Source organism: Stenella coeruleoalba (genome assembly GCF_951394435.1).
Source record: "Stenella coeruleoalba genome assembly, chromosome: 11".
Lineage (NCBI taxonomy): Eukaryota > Metazoa > Chordata > Mammalia > Artiodactyla > Delphinidae > Stenella > Stenella coeruleoalba.
Genome location: NC_137157.1, coordinates 38,768,682 through 38,790,814, shown reverse-complemented (window position 1 = coordinate 38,790,814; position 22,133 = coordinate 38,768,682). Strand labels below are relative to the sequence as shown.

General features: G+C 34.2%; 1 protein-coding gene across 8 annotated transcripts in view; it reads right to left on the bottom strand.

Annotated features, from left to right (window-relative positions):
- PPP1R12A (protein phosphatase 1 regulatory subunit 12A) overlaps positions 1–22,133 on the bottom strand; it is a 150,685-nt gene that overhangs the window by 46,339 nt on the left and 82,213 nt on the right. For all 8 annotated transcript variants that reach the window (XM_079936684.1, XM_079936686.1, XM_079936685.1 and 5 more), the window contains 6 exons: positions 17,449–17,608; positions 12,876–13,020; positions 11,409–11,483; positions 10,488–10,576; positions 10,180–10,337; positions 4,770–4,894 (listed from right to left, as the gene is read on the bottom strand). In XM_079936684.1, coding sequence (XP_079792810.1) covers positions 4,770–4,894; positions 10,180–10,337; positions 10,488–10,576; positions 11,409–11,483; positions 12,876–13,020; positions 17,449–17,608 — 752 coding nt within the window. The remainder of the gene's footprint in view (positions 1–4,769; positions 4,895–10,179; positions 10,338–10,487; positions 10,577–11,408; positions 11,484–12,875; positions 13,021–17,448; positions 17,609–22,133) is intronic.

Sequence of the window (22,133 nt, the reverse complement as noted above, 5' to 3'; positions counted from 1 at the left end):
GGTCTTCTTATATCCTCAGGCTAAATATTAATTGTATTCAGCTTATTCTCAAATTTGTTATTCTCCAGCTCAATCTGACTCCTAAATTCCTAGTCCTGAATTTCTATTTACCTGTAGAATGGACTATATGTAACTAAAATTGGAACCTGAAACTCAACATGTTTAAAGTCAAACACCTTTATTTCCAAACCAACTCTTCCTCAGTTCCCTATTTCTGTTACTGGTACCAAAAATCTCTTCAATCCCCTAAATTTCTTTTTTTTTTTTGCCCGCTTTGTGTGGCATGTGGGATGTGGGATCTTAGTTCCCTGACCAGGGATCGAACCTATGCCCCCTGTGCTGAAAGCACGAAGTCTTAACCACTGGACACTGGGGAAGTCCCAACTCCCTAAATTTGAAACTTCGCAGTCATGTTAGACTTCTTCTCTGTCATCTTCCTCCATCTACAAGTTAAGTGCCAAGTCTCTAAATCTCCTCCTCTCCTTTATAAGTCCACTGCCACTTCTCTGGTTTATATTCTTATCATGCTAGGCAACTTCAATGACTTTCTAATAAACCTTCTCTCAGTCAGTCTCTCACCTTCAAATACACCTGTACGTTGCTGCCAGAATAACATTCTAAAATTCTCTCATGGCCTTGTTCAAACATCTATGATCCTCTACTATCTATCAAATTATGAAAATGTTACCATAGTAATGAAGACATTCCAATTTGGCTCTACTTTTCCTGCTTTACTTCGTATATATATCCTATAAATCAATCAAACTAGACAATTCATTTTTCCTGCAACACTCCACATTATCCCTACTTGTTTTTTTTTCATTTTTTTTTTGCGATACGCAGGCCTCTCACTGTTGTGGCCTCTCCCGTTGTGGAGCACAGGCTCTGGACGCGCAGGCTCAGCAGCAATGGCTCACTGGCCCAGCCGCTCCGCGGCATGTGGGATCCTCCCAGACCGGGGCATGAACCCGTGTCCCCTGCACTGGCAGGCGGACTCTCAACCACTGTGCCACCAGGGAAGCCCTATCCCTACTTTTGATCACACTGTTTCTCTTCTCTCTTTTTCAACAGACTGTACAAACTCTCCTCTCTGTTAGTTGAAATACTACCTCATTCTTCAAGATCTATCTCAAATGTTCTAACTCCATTACCTCAAATCAAAAAATGATTTCTTCCATTTAAAAACTATCATTCTACAATTATATACTTTTACCAGTATACTTCACATACCCACAGCACATAGTAGTCTCTTACTAAATTTTATTATGATGTAGGTTCAATTAGCAAGAACATGTAATTCCAAGAAAACTCTGAATTTTTACCATCTAGCAAAGAAAATATAGTTTATGCTTATTGGAATATATGTGTATACAGCAGAGTAGGTAATCTTTTTCAGAGATCCCAACAATATTTATTTTGACTAGAGAGTTATATATAAACATTGTTAGTTAAACTTACTGTTAGTTGAAACTTTAACAATAAACTTATTGTTAGATAAAAATTTAATATAAAATGTATATTATTTAACTTATTGTAAGTTAAATAATGTGATAAACTTACTATTTTTAGTTAAAATAAATCATAAGATCAAACTAATGGTTTTATAGATAATATATCCATAAATCATTGGCCTGATCTCACTGCTACAGAAATAGTTTTATAATTTTTGCTGACAAGTTAACAACTTAAGAGAAGATCATTTAAAGTGAATATACCTATGTTTCTCTGTAGTTATCATGAGTTATTATAGAATATAAGTGATATTTAATACTGTTTTAGAGCTTCCAGTTTCGTGATCTATTCCTTGCCATGAATGTTAGAGAGAGAGAGAGAGAGAGGGAGAGTGTGTGTGTGTGTGTATGTATTTATATACATAGTTTATGTACTGCTGGAGGAAGCTAGAGAACTTAAGATAACTTGTCTAGATAATAGAATCAGAGTAGTAAGTGGCAACCTAAAAATAGACAGAACTCTTAATTAATTACAAAATCTTTTACGATGCATTTACAAATTAAGAATTCATCCAAGGAAATTTCTGTTAGGTCTCTAAGTTACAAGGAAAATCTTGAAACAAATGAAAAAAAAAACACTAAAATGCTAAATTATAGTAAATACAGTACCACTGAACATGGTAACAGGCTTTAAAAGTCATATAGTACTGATAAAACTTAAAAATACTTCATTTTTTTGTACACCATGACTTTATTACTTTGAATAAAATTTGCCCATAAAACTTTAAGAACAAAGACTGAAACAATGTAATCTTTAAAGCAAGTTATGATGAGTTTAAATGGAGAATAAAATGGAGTTTCTAAATATGCAAATTAGAGAAACAGTTGTCATTAGATCAATTTAATTACAGAATCAAAGTAATTTTGAATAAGAACTTTTATAGCAAGTAAATTACTGGCCCACTAATCTAACAGAGCTATTAAGTATTTGCTTTCAGTGAGGGCAGTTGGCATAAACTGAGAAGTAAACTGCCATAAATCTAGGGTTATGCTTGAGAAAAATATAATTGATCATAAGAACCCTACTGTAATTATTTGACTATAGTAGGAAAGAGATTGCTTAGTTAAATACTCAAAAGACTGACAGCCGGTTTCTTGGCCAGGTATTCCGGGGGGATGGGGCTTTTGGGAACTTGATAAATCTACAGTTCTAACAGATAATCAAAAGAGCTAAAGTTTAGGATTCACTGAAGAAGTATAAAGGGGTTCTAGAATTAATAAATCTTTAGTTAAAGCAGCTCATGGTGACACCAGTTATGGCATGATAACTATCTTGAAAATTTTGCAGACGACTGCTTCTGGCCTTGAAAAGGCCAGAAATTCTCCAGAAATTCTGGAGAATTTCATTTTAAAGCATATGAAATTATGACCATTTGAGAATGGGTTCTAATTGAATTCAAGAAACCCTCAGTTCTAGAATACAGCAGGTAATAAGATAATTCAGTCACAAAGTCTTCTGATATTCAAATTGTACCAGTGAAATTCATACATTTCTACCACTAAGAATTCATACTACCGCTTTCCTTTGGAAGAGTTTTAGAGGAGGATTATTAATAACAGTATGGATTTTAAAAGAATTCTCTAGTTTATGATTTTAAAAGGTTCAAATTTTGACCACTTGGAGCCAAATCCAAAGATTAGCAAAACTGACAATATGATAGAAACACTGTGGGGATTTAAAATCAGTCCTCAAACCCATGCAAACCAAATAACGTCAGATAAGCAACAAAACAAGAAGTCCAAAGGCAGAGACTTAATAAGTAAACACAATGTATAATCCCTGAGTGGACCCTTAATTTGAAAAATCAAACAGCTAGAAAGATGTTACTAGGAGGACAACTGGGAAAATTTTGAGTATGGTCTGTATATTAGTGAACATAAATAATGGTATTATATCAATGTTAAATTTTCTAAGTATGATGATTTCTGTGAGGGAATGAAGGATTAATGCCTTTGTACTTAAGAGGTACGTACTCAAGTATTAGGAATAAAGTGTTACAGTGAGAGCAGTCAATTTTTTTTTTTTTTTTTGCGGTACGCGGGCCTCTCAGTGTTGTGGCCTCTCCCATTGTGGAGCACAGGCTCCGGACGCACAGGCTCAGCGGCCATGGCTCACGGGCCCAGCCGCTCCGCGGCATGTGGGATCTTCCCGGACCGGGGCACAAACCCGTGTCCCCTGAAACGGCAGGCGGACTCTCAACCACTGCGCCACCAGGAAAGCCCTGAGCAGTCAATTCTTAAATGGCTCCAGGAAAAAAAAAAAAAGTACGTGTGAGTGTGAATATGTCTACGTGTGTGCATGTGCGTGCATGCGTGCATGTGTGTGTTACACAGAGAGGGAAATGAGTTTACTCCTAAAAGTTAGGTAAGGGTGGGGAGAAGCCTTTAAAAAGAGACCAGTAGGTTAAAAAAAACCCACAGAAAACCCTTAATCTTTAATTAGAGTTAAAAGAAGTATAGGTTCTGAAACAGCAGGGAAAAGAAAAATCTTTAATAGATCAACAAGAAAGTAAGGATGAAGAATAAGTGGAGAACAAAATAAGGAAGAGGAAGAAATGAAACTAACAATTTGGGAGCACTCAGTCACTAGCCAAGCTCTCTCAATCACCGCTTAACAATGTTAACTTATTTTCTCTGTTATTATTTTTGTTTTGTCCTTTTTAGGAGGAACAGATAAGGAAGATAGTCACTTGCTCAAGGTCACAACAACTAACAAGAGGTGGGGTCAGCAGTTGACCTCTGGTCTGTTCTGACATACCTGGTGCTTTGTAAATGAATTAGAAAATCTAGATTCCAGTTCTCTCAGTAACTTGTGGTAGTATTTTTCGTGCTTAACTTATACACATGTGAAATTACCAAAATGCACCTTTACTCAACAGAAATGAAGGATACAAACCCCATGCTTCTCAAAAGTTCAATGAAAATAAAAAACTACCATGATCAGTAGTTTTTCATATGAAAAATTTTATCTTTCTGCTATTTACTGGGTTGGCCAAAAAGTTCGTTTGGTTAATGAATATGTTGCTCAATAAAGTTCTTGGTGAAAACCGAACAAACTTTTTGGCCAACCTGATATTTTTGTTAATGATCAACTGCAAAAAGTACTTGAGAAAAAGAACATAATAGATTCAGAGGAAATAAAGAAAAATACATTCTTATTCTAAAACCTTAAATAAATTTAGAACTGTCTTAATGCTTTAGCTCAAATGGTACTTACACAGAATACATTTATTTTTAACAAACACAATTTTGGCTTACCTTTTTAATAGGTGATGTAGGTGTTGCCTGACCAGATGACACAGTAGGTGTTGTAACAGCTACAGGAGCTGCTTGAGTACTAGAAGTATTGGCATTAGTTACAGAAGCCATGGATTTTGTCTTATCTTTAGGGAAAGGAAAAGGAAAAAAAAGAACACTAAGAGTCATGATTCTAGATGAATTCAGTTTCAATGGTATTGAAAACAGCATTTTACACTGTATTTTTGCTTAAGGTTTTGTTAACTCAGTCTTTTCCCACTATTATACCTTTTAACAAGTGTCATTTTCAAGGAGTTTCTAGAAATGTCTCAATAGGTATGAGACTTAAATAAGAACACGACACACAACCAGACTTTTAAGAATAAAAAGCACAAATAAAATATGACTATCTGACTTGTGTACTTTTAACACTATGGAAAATTTTTTTAAGTTTTAAATTAATATTTAAAACTTGAATACACGAATACAACGTAACTTCAAAAAATGCAAGAGCTATGCAGTTTTCCAATGAATAAACAACTTACATTGCTTATCTAAAACTTATAGCTCTTCTTTATTCTAGGAAATCTAAAAGTGCTCTTTGTCGATAATGACTTATATTCCTGTCAAACAGTATGCTTAAATGTCACAAAGAGCATTCCTTCTCACCCCCCAAAAGTCTAGAGTTAAATGGGCACAATATCAGCTAAATTAGGTTAAATCTCTTCTCACAATGTATCAAGACAATTTCCAACTAGTAATTGATCACTTAGAAAAAGATTTTTGAAATATTAGAAAAAAATCAATATGATGATAGCAAAAATTCAAAGACTGTATTTGAACACATAAACTGGCCTTTAGCAAAAGTCACATATAAATTTAAACCGTTAAATTAACTGTAATTTATAAACGGGCTAGAAAAGTTCACTTTTCAAATGGTCAAAAGTCATTTTATCCAGTTTTAAAATATTCCTTTAGTTTCAAAATGGGATAGGACAGGTATCTTTCTATACTTTTGTGAAGAAGTATACTGCTTTTAAAGCCCTATGAGATACTCATTTTCATTATATTACCTCTCTCCCTTCTTTAGGTCAGTTTTGCAAAGAATCTTCCACCATAAATTACCATTTTGAGTAAGTAGACAATATTAACAAATCCTTATCTTTAGGGCAAATACAAACTTCCCACTAATAATTCTGAATTTGCAATGATTCATTAAGTCCTATTTGTGTCTAAGAAAACATCTGTAAGATGTTAATAGGGTGAAAAGCATAATCTTAAACTGTATCAAAAGACAAGGCCAAACTGGCATATTTAAAAATCACTATAACCACAGCTTTCCAAATAAACTGAATGAGCGAAACTCAGTCTAATAAACGTTTTTCGTGTTGTTAAATCCCTCTTTTCATTCAACAGAAGCTAAGCCTATTCAGCACAGTTAAGTACAAATCATGTATACTCTAATTAGACCATCCTCCTGGAAAACAATCCATCCAACCGGAGAGAGTAATTCAACAAATATTTATTAAGTGTCTGATACCTCAAGTACTGTCCTAGGCACTGGGGATATATATCAGTCAATGAAAAGACAAAATATCTTAACTGCATAAAGCTTACAGTCTAGTAGGAGAAATAAGTAATAAACTAAAGCTCAACATGTGTTTTTTTCATTTTATTTTCTCCTTCTCCCCCTATTTTCTCCAGGTTTAAAATTTTTTTTATATTATTGAAATCTATACATCAAAGAATGTATATGCACGTATACAAACATTTATGTTTGGTTTAAGAATAATAATTAAACAAACCTCAGGTGTCCACCATCTAACTTAAGTAAACATTATCAGTGTTACTGAAGCCCTTTCTATCCATTTGATTTCAATGAAGAATAAAAACTTCATGTCCTAGAGAAAAAAAAGAAAAAACCTAAAAGCAAAACTATGCTTCCCTATTCTCATTCCTTCAACTACCTCTGAAAAATTTATATATCATTTGGAAGGAAATTAAACTTTTGGTTGAGTTCCTATTTTCAATCTGATTTATAAGAAACTGATTAAAAAATGGTTTGGAAAATATTTTATGAAAGAAAATTCAGCAAAATAGTGATTGAACATAAAAGTTTCCCAAGGAAATAACCTTAGAAAAAGAAAAAAGAAACAGTTTAGAAATTGTCAGATTAAGCTATACCTCTACAGGGAAATGGCTGCTTTCTCAAGCTTGCCAAATAAAGTATGATAAAGCCTTGTTGATACTAAAAGAGTGAGAGAGAAGGAACCACACAGCATTTACATGGATTAATTCTTGAGATAGTTAAATTTTCCTGGCACAACTGGCTACTAGCAACAGGAAGAACAAAATTATCAAGTACAATGCTTCAGAGGAACATTTAAAGTTAGCGCACTGAGAAGAGATTGGTATGCTTAAAGTCCAAATTGGGAAATTAATACAATACTATTTGATGGTAATTAATTCTATTCATACTTATAGAAGAGTTTAAAGAACTATCCAGATAGCCTAGTCCAATACTTCTCATTCTACAAGCAAGGAAATTTCAACCAAAGGTCAGGAGGCTTGCTAGTTAGTGGCAAGACTGGCCTAAATCTGAAGTCTTTTTTTGTTTTAAATAGCTCCCTGGTGCCTAATACTGAACAGTGAACTCTATAGAAGGGACCAATTAAGAAAAAATAGGTAGAAGAATCTCAGGAATCTCTGTGAGATATCTGGACTTCCAGTTCTTGAATTCTACTACATGAGCTAGGAGATCTGGGTACTGGTCCTGGCTTTCGTGTGCACATGTGCATATAGTTTAATTTGTAATGATATATTTTACTAGAGACTGGGGGCCAAGGCATGTCTCACAGACAGGAGATTAACTACATAAAAATAACTTTAAATACTTGCAAAAGTATCTAAGTCAATTTAAATTTCAATGATATCATTTCATCTTTCAAATGAACTGAACAAATTTAACTGAATGTTATTAGGTAAGCATGTACATTAATCTTATTTAAATTAGTAGACTTTAATTTTATACAATTATTACATGAAAATTAACATTCATTACAAAGCAATTGATTGTTATATAGTATCCATGTAAAGCAGGTATTATTACCCTGATTTTACAGAGAAATCAGAGATTAAATAACTTACCCACATCTACAGTTACATGCATGAATCAGTCCATGTTCTTGAACACTGTACATGCTGATTCTCATATAATTTGTTTTTATAGTTAGAAATATTTTAATTAGCATGTTATACAAATAAATTATAATATTCAATGACTACCTGTTGTTCTACTGCCAATTTTACCTATACCTATATTTAGGTATATTACTATTTACCTATATTACCTATATTCTACTGCCAATTTTACCTATTTATTTTACCTATATATTTACAGGTGAGGCAAAAGATATGCTGACTCACCTGATCAGCAATGTCACAGCAATAAATAAAACATTAAATCCCTAAGTGACTAGAATCTAGTCATTTATAAATTTCAAAAACTCTTTGTGTATTTCCAAAAAATAATTTACTTGTAGGATTAGCAAGCTTCAAGAAAATAAAGGAATCCATAACACATCACTGGCAACAAAGCTAGCCTGTGCCCATTTAGCAATATCTTGTTTTTAATGGGAAATAGAATTATCAGTACGTTCCTTGACATGTTTATTTAGTAAACTTTAGCTTCTCACATTTTCTTAGAGAAAATATCTTATTGAGTGAGTAAAAAACCTGATTCAAAACTGTTGCCGTTGTGTCTAGAGGAAATATGGGAGTCCAAGAAATTCTAGGGCTCCATTTGTGTTTACTAATGATCACCAAACTGGTCCTGATAATGATGACAGTTTTTTCATTGATAAAAACCTTAATGAAAATGAAATACCTTTTCTGATAAATACGTTAAAATGCCAAAATGCCAGGTTATACAACTCAAAGATAGCAATCCTGGAATCTTATGCTCTCAGAAGGTTTTTTTTTTGGTTTTGTTTTTCTTAAGATTTTTTTGATGTGGACCATTTTTAAAGTCTTCATTGCATTTGTTACAATATCGCTTCTGTTTTATGTTTTGGGTTTTTTTTGGCTGTGAGGCATGTGAGATCCTAGCTCCCCAACCATGGATTGAACCCGCACCCCCTGCAGTGGGAGGCAAAGTCCCAACCACTGGACCACCAGGGAAGTCCCTCTTCAGAAGTCTGAGTGATTAGCCAATACAGAATAAAAGCAATTCAGTAAACAAAATCTATAAAAACATGTGAGCCAGAGGGAAAAAAAAGCAGAAAACCTATCCTTGATAATAAAAAGGGAAAGAACATAAATTGTTAATTGTTATAAAAAGGGAAAGAATGTAAATAGTAAAGCAATTTGGCAGCATCTATGAAGAGTGAAAATATGATTCAATAATCCAATGTTTAAGTGTATCTATTAGAGAACCTCTTGCACATATACACAGGGAGGCAATTATAAAATGATTGCTGCAGCATTATTTATAACACAACATTGGGAATAAGGTAAATTTTTATCAAAAGGGAAATTAATGTATTTAATGAATACTATACAGCAACTAAAAGGATAAGTTACATACATAAAGACACAGATAGATACAAACAAACCTAAAAAATACAACTTTCAAATAAAAAATGCAAGTTGCATAACAACTCCTAGGGAATAATAAAAACACAAAACAACCTTATAATTACTATATATTACTTCTGAATGTAAGATAAGAGTATAAAAATAGACTAGAAGATTCAGAAAAAAACTCATGATAGTGATTTGGGAAAGAAAGGAAAGAGAAGTAGATTAGGGTTGGTGGTTAAAGAAGACAATGGTAATGTTTTAATTTTATTAAAAGAAAAATTATAAGCAAATACAGCTAAATGTCAACAGCTGTTAAGTTTTGGTAGTTGGAATATGAATGTTTATTATATTATACTTTTCTGCATCTTTAAAATTTCTCAAAACAAAGTAAATTTCCCCACACCTCTACAGGAAAAAATCTTGACTCTGCCCCAGCTTTCTAAAACTTTAGTATTACTGAGGAAATATTTGGGATGCTGTTGGAGCCAGCTTCCTGTACTTTCAGGTCTCAGAAAGCAGCAGGAGCATTCTTGAGCTGCTGGGAACCCATCTAACCCTATGTGCACCATCCAAAGAGAATCTTAGAAGCCTCTTCACCTTCTTCAAACCTAAAAATATAGGTCAGTAAAATGCAGAGGTGATCAATTACCTGCCTCCAGGTAAGCAGAGAACAATAAAATCACAGCTATACTTAAATTTCTAACACTCCCTGAAAGGCAATTTACTGGCTTGGGAGGTATCCTAACAAGTAGCATGTCAGTCTGAAAAGTTTCAAAATTAAAGCCTGACCTCATCTTACTTTACACTTCATCAAAATTCACTGAAAATCCCTTTATCCTTCAAATTTTACCTGTTTCAGCTTCTGATTCTGAGTCATCTTCCTCATCTTCTTCACTAGAGCAACTAGATTCATCTTTTTTTCCTTCTTCTTCATCATCAACCTTTTCTTGTTCCAGAGATTCAATACGGGATGCATTTTTCTCAGGCTCAATAATCAATGTCTCTTTGCTGTGAAAGGAAAAAAGCCTTGAAATAATTATAAACACAAAAGGTGAAAATTAATTTTTCCCAGAACCACAAAATCTAATAATCATACTTGTGGCTATCATGACAACTCATTTAAAACAATAACAAAACCTACTTTAATATTTTACTTACTTTTTAAAGGTTTTCTGTGATTGATTATTGTCCATATTGGCTGTTGATTCAATCAGTGGAGACTTCTTCTCCCGTTTTTCACTATGGAGCTTTATAAAAGTTATGCAAAGGAAAATAAGAATACTATTAAAATAACATTAATGAGCAAAATACAGAATTTAAAATAATAACAAAGTAGCTTCCCAAACACGAAATGAAAACAAAACAGACAAAACAAATAAAAGATTTGTTTTACCTAAAAAGAAAAGGGCTTGGATAAAGAATAAAAAGAACTAGACAATTTAAAAGCTCCACAGAGGGGACTTCCCTGACAGTCCAGTGGTTAAGACTCTGCACATCCCTTGCAGGGGACATGGGTTCGATCCCTGGTTGGGGAACTAAGATCTGCTGTGTGGTGCAGCCAAAACAACAACAACAACAAACCACTCCACAAAGGACTAAGTTGGATTTTTTTTTTTAAGATCCCTCCAACTTTAGTTTACTGAAAAACCAGGGACCATTAACCATTTAGGATGTCTAATAATATTTTACTTAAACATCTGCTTCCTAGTTATGTAACTCCTTGCTTATCTAGCGTATGCTATTTTAGAAATCTGAGATTTTATAGTCTCCACCCTCTAAGCAAACTTTCTTATGAAATTAGTATGAAAAAGATACTATTATTGAGAACATACACATTATAGAAGTATTCATTTTGGGAAAGGGATGCTAGAGAAATGGGGATAAGCAACACAAAAGGCTAAAAAAAACCCCACCACTACTCCTTTATTCTCATTCACTGTCATTTAATTTGATCGCTAGGAATAACTTAAAATCAAACAGTATAAAACATCACAAGAATACTTTTTCAGCTGTCTAAGATTCAAAGTTATTAAGAGAATTCACTAATAGAGACAATTTCTAGACAATCATCATACATACCAGATTTTGTTTCTTTTGCAACTCTTCTAAATATCCTAAAATGTCTTCATCTGCTACATCAAAGGCTGTCTGGCCCTACGCAGGAAACAAGAGGGTTGGTGATAATTAAAAAATCAATAAATTATAAAATGCCTTCGGTGATTCTGTATGATTATACAGAAAGAAGTTAGATAACATTTTTAATGGCAGGTATAAAACATGGTACATATGACTTGAAGGAGATGTATGAGAAATCCCTGTGAGAGATAAGCAGCTGATATATCTCCGCTTACTTTTTTTGGTAACAGCTTTATTGATCTATAATTCACATACAAGTCACCCATTTTAAAGTATGCAATTCAATGGTTTTAGTATATTCACAGAGTTTTACAACCATTGCCACAATCAATTTTAGAACATTTTCATCACCCCCAAAAGAAATGACATACCCATTAGCAATCCCCTCCCCACTCCCCCTCCCCCTGTCTGAGGCAACCACTAATATACTTTCTGTCACTATAGACTTGCCTATTCCAGACATTTCATATAAATGGAATCATACAATATATGGTCCTTTGTGACTGGCTTCTTTCACTTTGCAAACTGTTTTCAAGGTTCATCCATATTGTAGCATGTATCTACTTCATTCTTTTTTATTGCTGAATAATATTCCATTGCATGATCTACCACCTTTTGGTAATCTCTTCACCAGATGATGGACATCTGCTCTTGCCTTCTGGTACACAATGAATAATACTGCTATGAACATTTGTGTATAAGTTTTTGTGTGGACATCTGTTTTAATTTTCTTGGGTATATAGTTATGAGTGGAATTACTGGGTCATGTGGTAACTCCAAGTTTAACTTTTTGAGATCTTATTTCTACTTTACCGCCATAAAAATTAATTATAAATTCTTAGTAGAGTAATAAAATAAACATATATATTTCTAAACTACTTAAAAGTTCAGCCAGCCACAGGTATGACTTAGTTTCAAAAAGTAGTCCAGGTGAACATCTGTCAATCTATTTTTATTCATAGTGGAAAAGAAAATTTCAAAGAGCTGTTGACCCAAAATAGTACGGATTTTTCCTGCTGCCAGCTTAGTCCTTATAATAACCCTACTGGTACAAGTCTCCAGAATGCCAGAAAGTTCATTATTTAGAATATATTCTACCTTATATGCTTGCAAAATTTCTTAATTTGTGAATTTCTAAGAATATAATATCAATGGAAGCACCCAAATCTACTCGACACATATGGTAATACTATTACAGAAAGAGTAATACTTCTTTGTCGAACAAGGCCAAATCACCTCATAAGTAGCTGGAAAAGACTTAATAATAAAAATGAATAAATGATTTACAAAATGTTTTACACAGTTAATAAACCTTAATAGAATTAAATAATTTATATTCTCATAACATTTTTTAGACTAAAACTATATTTCTAGAAGTTGAAATATTTAAAGTACATTTGAAAGGCCTACCACTTTGTTGACCATCTCCATATCACACAGACTGTCCACTAAAATTCGACATGCTTCTTCTTTACCCCAATGAGCTGCAGCATGAAGAGGTGTCCAGCCATCATAATCTTTAATATTAACATCATAGCCCGCCTGTATTAAAAGTCTAAACAAATTACAGTGAATTACATCATCATTAAAATCTAGAAATGATTGGATATAATTAACAGCTATACACGACGCAAGTTAACAAAAATTTGCAATATATTTCTTTTCATAGTTCAGAATCCCTCCTCCCCTCAACAAATTAACTAGGACAAAAGAATTCGCAGAAAACACTGGCATAGAGGATCTTGAGTTACTGCCATAATAATGAATTCAGTTTTAATTAATTCCTAATGACTATGAGTCTTATGGTTTGGTATGACACTGATTAATTCTTGTTAATATGTTTCTAACTGAAAATTTTGCAGGAGAGTCTATAATTTTTCAAAACTATTGGATCAATTTGTATGTTAAACTGATTTATTGTAGGAAATGTCTTCAAGTGTCCATATGATATATCATCTCAAGCTGAACATGTTCTAAAAATATACTGGGATCAAACAAAGTTATTTGTAGTGTCATTGTTGCCTTGTGGTTAAGGAACTGGTTTGTGAAAGCCTTCATGAACCTTTATGATCTACCACTGGAAATTTTCATAGGAAAATGACTGTTAGAAACAAAACAAAGCAAAACAAATATTCCGAGGGGTCGAGTCTACTTTTCTGTAGCAGTAGAAAGCAGATATTCTAATCAACAAAGCTAGAAAACAGGAATACATTTTAATACAATGGAAAGAGTTGCATAAATGTTAGTATGCCCTTATAACTGTATATTGACATCAACCTTCGTTTTATTTAGAAATTAAGCTCACAGAGAGCAAAGAATGGGTCTATAAATTGCACACAGCACAGCGCCACACACAAAGGCGAACACTAAATACTTTATAACTCAAATCTGGTTAACCTTAACCTTACCTTCCAAGATGCTGACCTTGAGAAGGGCTTCTTTTTACCTACAGGAGGTGGTAGTGATAGCTAATATATAACCATTAATTTATGTTTCAAGAACTGATCCCCTATTTCCTAACAATATCTAAAGCAGATGTTTTTAATTATGGCTCCATAGCAGAACCATCTGAAAAACTTGCTATTAAAAAAACAAAAAAAAGTTTTCCCAGCTCCATCCCAGTTCCACTGAATTAATCAGTATCTTGGGAGATGGGCCCTGTCAACTTATTACTTTTAATAAGTTCTGCATATGATCTCACATCACTGCCTGTCTCCTGCCTGCAGATCAACATTTAAGAGCCAGTGATCTAAAAAACACGCTAATAGATATAAGTCAGAAGATTTAAGTTAAAAAAATATGGCAACTAACATAAATATTATCAGATACTTTATTAATAGAGACAGAAATAATAATGGAAGATAATAAAAATATACCCCCAATAAGAAATATGAACTATAATAATGTTAAATATCCTGAGCAATACAAAATTCTAAGTACTTGAGAGTCTGTGCGGAGAGAAAGGTAGACACACACACCCTGCCCCCCAAACATAAGGCTCTCTATATGCCAGGCCATGCAAGGATACTCAAAAAAATAAGACAGTATTTATTATGCTCAAGGAACTTCTAATGGAGGACAAAAGTTAAGTAAAACAACAATCAACCCTCACAGACAGGTTCTATGATGAAGCTGCAATAGGAGTACAGAACTGAAAAGCATAAAAATCAACTGAAAGGGGTTGTGTGTGTTTGGGGGGAGGGGGTAAGTGGGGACACAGTTACATTTGAAATGGATCTCTTCTATTTATTTTTGATTTAATATTTTCTTTCCTAAGTAAAATATTCACAAATTTCAAAACTAAAAAAGAATAAATGGCTAGATAGCAAAGTCACTTTCCCACTGCTGACCTTTAGCCAACCAGTTTCCCTGCCCCAGAGATAATCATACTACTACTTTTGATTAGATCCTTACAGAGAGATTTTATGCATATATAAATAAATACAACTTAAAGTTTTAAAACATAAACACAAATGATGCATAGTTCTTAACATATCCTAGTGCTCTTTCCATATCTATAAGTAGTGTTTTAATCACTATAGAGTATTCTAGTGAAAGGATGTATCATGATCTATTCAACCATTCTCCTACTCCAATTACAAACAATGCTGCTAGCACATACCTTATTTCCTATGTGAGTGAGAATATCTGTAAAAAAAATTCCTAGGGATTTCCCTGGTGGCACAGTGGTTAAGAATATGCCTGCCAACGCAGGGGACATGGGTTCAAGCCCTGGTCCAGGAAGATCCCACATGCTGCAGAGCAACTAAGCCTGTGCACCACAACTACTGAAGCTTGCGCTCTACAGCCCCTGCTCTGAAACAAGAGAAGCCACAGCAGTGAGAAGCCCGTGCACCGCACAGAAGAGTAGCTCCTGCTCGCTGCAACTAGAGAAAGCCCGTGCACAGCAACAAAGAACCAATGCAGCCAAAAATAAAATAAATAAATAAATTAAAAAAAAAAACAATTCCTAGAGGTAGTGCTGCTAAGCCAAAGAATAACTGTTACTTTGATAAAATTTGCTCAATAGTCATTTATACTTCCACCAATAATGTAAGAGAGTGCCCTTCCCCAAATTTGCCAACAGTGTGCCAAACATTTTGATCTTTGCCAATATGATAGATGAAAAATGATAATTCACTGTAGCTTTATCTGCACTTATTATGAATGAAGTTGAGCATTTCTTTTTCATGGGCTTAAGAGCCTTGAACTGAGTCAAAGGATAGAAAGGAATCTGCTTCCAAGTTGAAGAGATGGTGAATGAAGGTATCTAGATAGAAACAAGAGTAGGCATTAAGGCATCATGAAAGAACTTCAAGTAGATATATACAGCTGGAATCATGCATGCCTGAGGAGCAATGGTAGCAGCTTAGCTTGAAAGAGGAACCAATGGCCAGATGACTAATGGTCTTATGTGCTAAGCTGAGGAGTTTAAAATTCATCCCAATTCCTGCTGAGAATCTTAATGAAGGATTTTAAGAGCCTGGACAACTGAATTACAAAGACCACTTGGAAGCAGTCTAGAAATCTATTTTACAGTGCAATCCAGTACTCATATATATGTTTATAGAAACAAGAATTTTAAGAAACAAAATACCTTTACCATATGCAATACTCTTTGATATTTTCGATTTTTTTCTTTTTAAATGCTGTTCACAGCTCACTAAGTTCATTTCATGACCCACTCTGATGGGGTTTGAAAGTCTGAAAAATTTTGGATTAGAGAGAAACAGATGGGACAAGGAAACTAATTACAACTTAACTGTAGCGGCTTCCCTGGTGGCGCAGTGGTTAAGAATCCGCCTGCCAACGCAGGGGACACGGGTTCGAGCCTTGGTCCGGGAAGATCCCACATGCTGCAGAGCAACTAAGCCCGTGCACCACAACTACTGAGCCTGTGCTCTACAGCCCGCGTGCCACAACTACTGAAGCCCACATGCCTAAAGCCAGTGCTCCGCAACAAGAGAAGCCACTGCAGTGAGAAGCCCGCGCACTGCAACGAAGAGTAGCCCCTGCTCACCGCAACTAGAGAAAGCCCGTGTGCAGCAACGAAGACCCAACACAGCCAAAAGTAAATAAATAAATTAATTTAAAAAAAAGTTAACTGTACTATTCTAGGAGAAGGCTTAAATTACTGAAGTGAGTAGGGATTGAAATAGGAGGAAACCCGGAATAACTGACCCACTTAAACTTCTTCACTGTTTTTACTGAGGAGAGGGAATAAGGAGAAGGGATTGATATAAGAAACCAAAGTGGAACAAAGGTAAAATAGAGGGTGCAGTAGATTTTGCTGAGGGCCAGTCTTATTAGCCTTCACATAGATATAACAAAAGTTATGCACTGAATTGTTTTTTCCATACAGTTGCCAACACCTTTGCACTGCATAAGTAAAAACCAAAACACAAATTTATTGTGACATAAAGGAGCTTTGCCCCAAAGATATTTGTTGATCAGTATATAACTCTATATCGTCTAAGTTGCTTATGGTTTAATATTTAATATTATGCTAACAGCACTCTGGATTCCAGTGTTCATGTAGTGAAAATCTAAAACAAAATCAGATAAGTTACATGTAAATAAACAATCAGTAGGAATCAAGCTCTCAGAATTTGATAATATGTTTATACACAACATTGTTCTTAGTCTCTGTATCCAGAGCTAACCTATCTGGGAATCTCAAAGTGACTCTAATAATTTACTAGGCCAGAAGGTAACATATAATGGTTGTCTGACACTTAAATTTCACTTATTGGAAAATTGCAATGGAAGAACAGTAGAATACTCAAAATTTGAGAGTGAAAGAAAGAACTTTAGAAATAAAGCAATAACATTCAAGGTAGTTTTCTCTTTCTCCCTATAGACAGACATTAAATAACTTACAAAAGCTGTTTCAAAATAATGTTAGCAGGTATCTTAAAAAAAGGAAAAGTGAAATAAAGAAAACAAATCAAGCAGAAAAACAACTGTGAGAAGCAATACTTACTTTAAAACTTCTGTATAGCCTTTAGCGGCTGCAACATGAAGTGCTGTACCTCCAGATTTTGCATGCCGGACATCATTTATATGGCCACTATTTAGCCATTGTCTTGCATCTCTAAGCATTATTCGTTCTTCTTCTTTTCGAGCTGCTTCTATATCAACCCCTGATAAAATAAAATATTTTTTTTCATTTTTTTCTCTATAGTAAATGTTTTTGTTTGGAAATAAAATTATCCAAAACATTCCAAGTTTAATTGAAAATTAAAAGTGAAATTATATTTTTGAAAAATGGGCTGCTTAGAACAAGCTGGTTAAATAAAGAAATGTAGGAATACTGTAGATATTTTATTAGCATTCTCTATTGACTATTTAATTTTTGCCCTACAGTATTATTTTGGCTTTCTTTTTACCTTTTCTGCTTATTCCTTTTGTTTTTGAAGATTTGAATACTCCCCAAGGTATTCCCCATCCTTTGGTCTAAAAAAAAAGTTTGTTGTTTTAAACAATCATATGTATTTAAGTCTCAAATTTTTATCCACTGCTTTGACCAGTTATCTGTACTCTAGCCTAGTAGGTACAAATGTTTATTGAACACTTCAACTTGGAGGTCCTGTCCTCATCTAAAATTGAATAGACCTTAAATCAGATTATTTTTCTACCAACACCCCTTTCTTTTTCCAACATAGTACACTGTTCATACCATCAGTATCAGTTTTATAATTTTAGTAAGTTATATAGATGTTTATTCATTTAAAAGCATTAAGCGCTACGCTAGGTTGAGATGATAAGAGTGGGGAGAATTCAAAAAGGGACACGACCTTCAAAGCGCTCAACATCCTGAGAAAAAAATTAAAATAGAAATGATAATCCTGAAATTCCTCAGTGATCTCATGTTATCTTATGGCTTCAAATGCTGGTTATTTAATAAATAGCACATACCATGATGCATTTATACTCCAGAAGACAACGAGCTTATTAAAAAAGGTAAATATACTGCTTTTTTATCTTGTATCCCCACCATATGGATGGATACCTGATACAAAGTAAAAGGGATCAGTAAATGTTTACTGAATGAACGATGAATACATAAATACATGAGTAAAAAATAATTACACATACACACAACTCCTCAGCTAAGATCTCTTCTATAATTCATATCCATGTATCCAATTGGCTGGCTGGAATTTTTCATTCACTCATTCATCAATCAATCAGTCAATATGTACTGAGTCTCTACTATATGTCAGGTACTTTATTAGGTGTTAGGGGTTTAGAAGTGAACCTATTACATGGCAGATGATACATCTGTGAAGGAAAAAAAAAGCAGAGTAAAGGTATAGAAGGTAATGAGAAAGAGTTGTTATTTTATATAGGTTGGTAAAGAACAGTCTCTTTGATAAGGTGACATTACAGCAAGAAATAAAGTGACAGTCATACCATAATCTTAGAGAATATTCCAGACAGAGGGAAGTACTACAGATCTTCCTTGACTTACAATAGGGTTACAACAAAAGTTGAAAATATCCTAAGTCAAAATTGCATATGATATACCTATCCTGTCATAGCTTAATGTAGCCTACCTTAGACACGCTCAGAATACTTACATTAGCGTACAGTTGGGAAAAATCATCTAACACAAAGCCTGTTTTATAAATAAATTATTAAGCGCTGAATATCTCATGTAATTTACTGAACACTGTATTGAAAGTGAAAAACAGAATGGTCACATAGGTATAGAATGGTTGTTTAAGTGTATCAGTTTGGTTGTTTACCCTCATGATTACGTGGCTGACCAGAAGTTGCAGCTTGCTGCTGTTGACCAGCGTCACTAGGGAATATGTGCTGCATATCACTAGCCTGGGAAAAGATCGAAACTCAAAATCTGAAGTATGGTTTTTACTGAATGTGCATTGCTTTCAAACCATCATAAAGTTGAAAAATCGTTAAACTGAACCACTATAAGTCAGGGACTGTCTGTATTAAGCACTGAGGTAGAAGCCTGCTTGGAATGTTCTTCTGATTAGGAAAAGGCAGGGTGTCTATAGAGTAGTGAGGACAATGAGCGGGGGGCAGGGTGACAACATCCCACTCAATTTAAGAGGATCACTTAAGCTGAAAAGTTACGAGTAAAAACAGGTAGAAACTGGGAGGCTATAACAATAATTCAGGCAAGAGATGATGGTAACTTGAACCAGGGTGGTAGCAGTGAAGGTAGTAAAGAGGTTAGATTCTGCATTCTTCAAGGCAAACCAACAGAATTTGCTGTTAGTTTGGATGTAGGAGAAAAAGAGAAGTCAAGGATGAATCAAAGGTTTTTAGCCTGAGCAACTAGAAAAATTAAATTTTCAATTTCGGAAATGTGAAGTTTGAAATGCACTAACAGACATCTAATTGGAGTTAGCTGGATATCTGAGTCTGGAGAACAGAGAAGAGGTCAAAACTAGGGATGTAATATAATACATAATAAAATGATATAACACAGTCACCTCAAACTCAATGCTAAAATCTTATCTCAATTTTCCCTAGCCAATCTGCTTGCTGTCTGTCTGATATTTCCTATATTAGGTTCCAATACTTACCCAGAAACCCGGAAGTCACCCTTAATCCCTCCCTTTGCCTTATCCACAGCCTCCATCCAATTAGTCAGCAGATTCTGAGTTGCCATTCCTAAAATGTCTTCTTAATGGCCCCTAATCACTATTTTAGTTCGTCTTATGTCTCTCACACTTTGACGACTACAGCTGGCCCTTAATTCATTCTCCTCAGTTCCTTCTGAGTCATTCCTCACATCATCGCCAGACTGGTTTTTCTGTAGCAAAATACAATCATCTCTCTTTTCTATAAAAATCTGTCAATGACTGCTCACCTCCTACAAGACAAAGCTCAAGCTCTTTAGTGTAGCAGACAGAGCCTTTTATGATTTGGTCTCAATGCATTTTTAATCTCTAGTCTTTCTCCTCTATCATCACCCAGTGTTCTAACCATATAGATCTTCACATAGATCAAGTACATCATGTGCCTGTGCTGCTGTGCAAGCTAGTATCCTCTATCTGGAATGTATCCTTACCTTGCTTGCTTAGTAAATTACCATTTATTCAACATACAACTAAACTGTTCAATTGAAGCTCAATCTCAAAAAAGTAGGCCATGACTGAAAAACATTTTTAAAATCCCGAGATTACAGAAGTGCAGGTAGTCATCTTCAAACTAGAGATCTCATTTTTTTCCCCCAAATGTTTGCTCTTGGTGCTAGAACCAACTATTCTCTTGAATTTTTCTTTTTTTTCCTAAATATTTACTTATTTATTTATTTGGCTGTGTCAGGTCTTAGTAGTGGCATGCGGGCTCAGTAGTTGCGGCGCACAGGCTCAGTAGCTGTGGTGCATGGGCTCTAGAGCGCATGGGCTTAGTAGTTGCAGCATGCAGGCTTAGCTGCCCCATGGCACGTGGAATCTTGGTTCCGTGACCAGAGATTGAACCCACGTCCCCTGTGTTGCAAGGCGGATTCTTAACCACTGGATCACCAGGGAAGTCCCTCATTACTACATTTGAAAGAAACTTGCAAAAAAGTTTTCCAAATAGACTTTATAAAAACAATTATATACACTATATATGTAACGGACAAAACCTATTATAATCTTTAATTACAAAGTATCACCATTTCTATAATAATGTGATTTTATACATATATAAATTTCCTTTCAAAAGATAATCAGCCCATCTTATTTAAAATGCCTTCTAATGTTATTCATAAAAGAAATTATAAAGCTGTAATTGTTAATACATTAAGAATAATCTTTCTACTAAATGACCTTTCTCAGACTGATTTATTTTATTTTCTTATGCTTAGTTTTTTTTACCATGTCTTTTAATACATGAACATCTTTATTATCGTTATCCCTTTTCTCTTTATCATCTTAAATAGTCTGACTTTTATTGTCTTTTATTATTCTAAATTTCCTCTGGACTTGAAATAAAAAAACAGCTACTTCAAAAAAAAAAAAACAAAAAACAAAAAAAACCAGCTACTTCTTCTGGATTTATCTAATTTCATGCTATCTTCACCTAATTACAAAGCAGTTACCCTCTGCTGCCACCAAATTGTGCCTTTATATGAATTATATATAAATACAACTCAAGTTTAAAATTAAAGTACATGTGAAGAGAAATTTCTTATGCTTAAGAAAATCCAGTTAGAAAAAAAAACACTCTTGTTCTTAAAATCTTTCAAAAATACCACTGATTAGAGCAATAGACCATTAATTTTTGTTTAAACCCCACTGGACTATGTATTACAATACCTGTTTTCTAATTCCAGTGCTTTAACTAGGCTAGCAACCTTTGAGAAAGCCATAACTTCTTTGAATATTAGTATAATGGGTTAAGAACACAGACCTGAACCTAGGCTGCTGGGTTTCAATCCCTGATTTGCCACTTACTAGCTCTATTATCTTGGGCAAGACACAATCTACACTAATATTCAGTTCTTTTATTTGTAAGATAGGAGTAATGAAAGTATATACCTATCCACAATGTGTGAGGATTAAATTAATTAATATTATCTGTGAAGTGTTTAGATGAGGAATAAGCACTAAGGTGTTAATTATCATGATCAGTTCTAAAAGTCTATGATTCTGCTTCTCTTTAACTGCACTGTGGTCTAATAGGAAGAAGATCTTATAATGAATT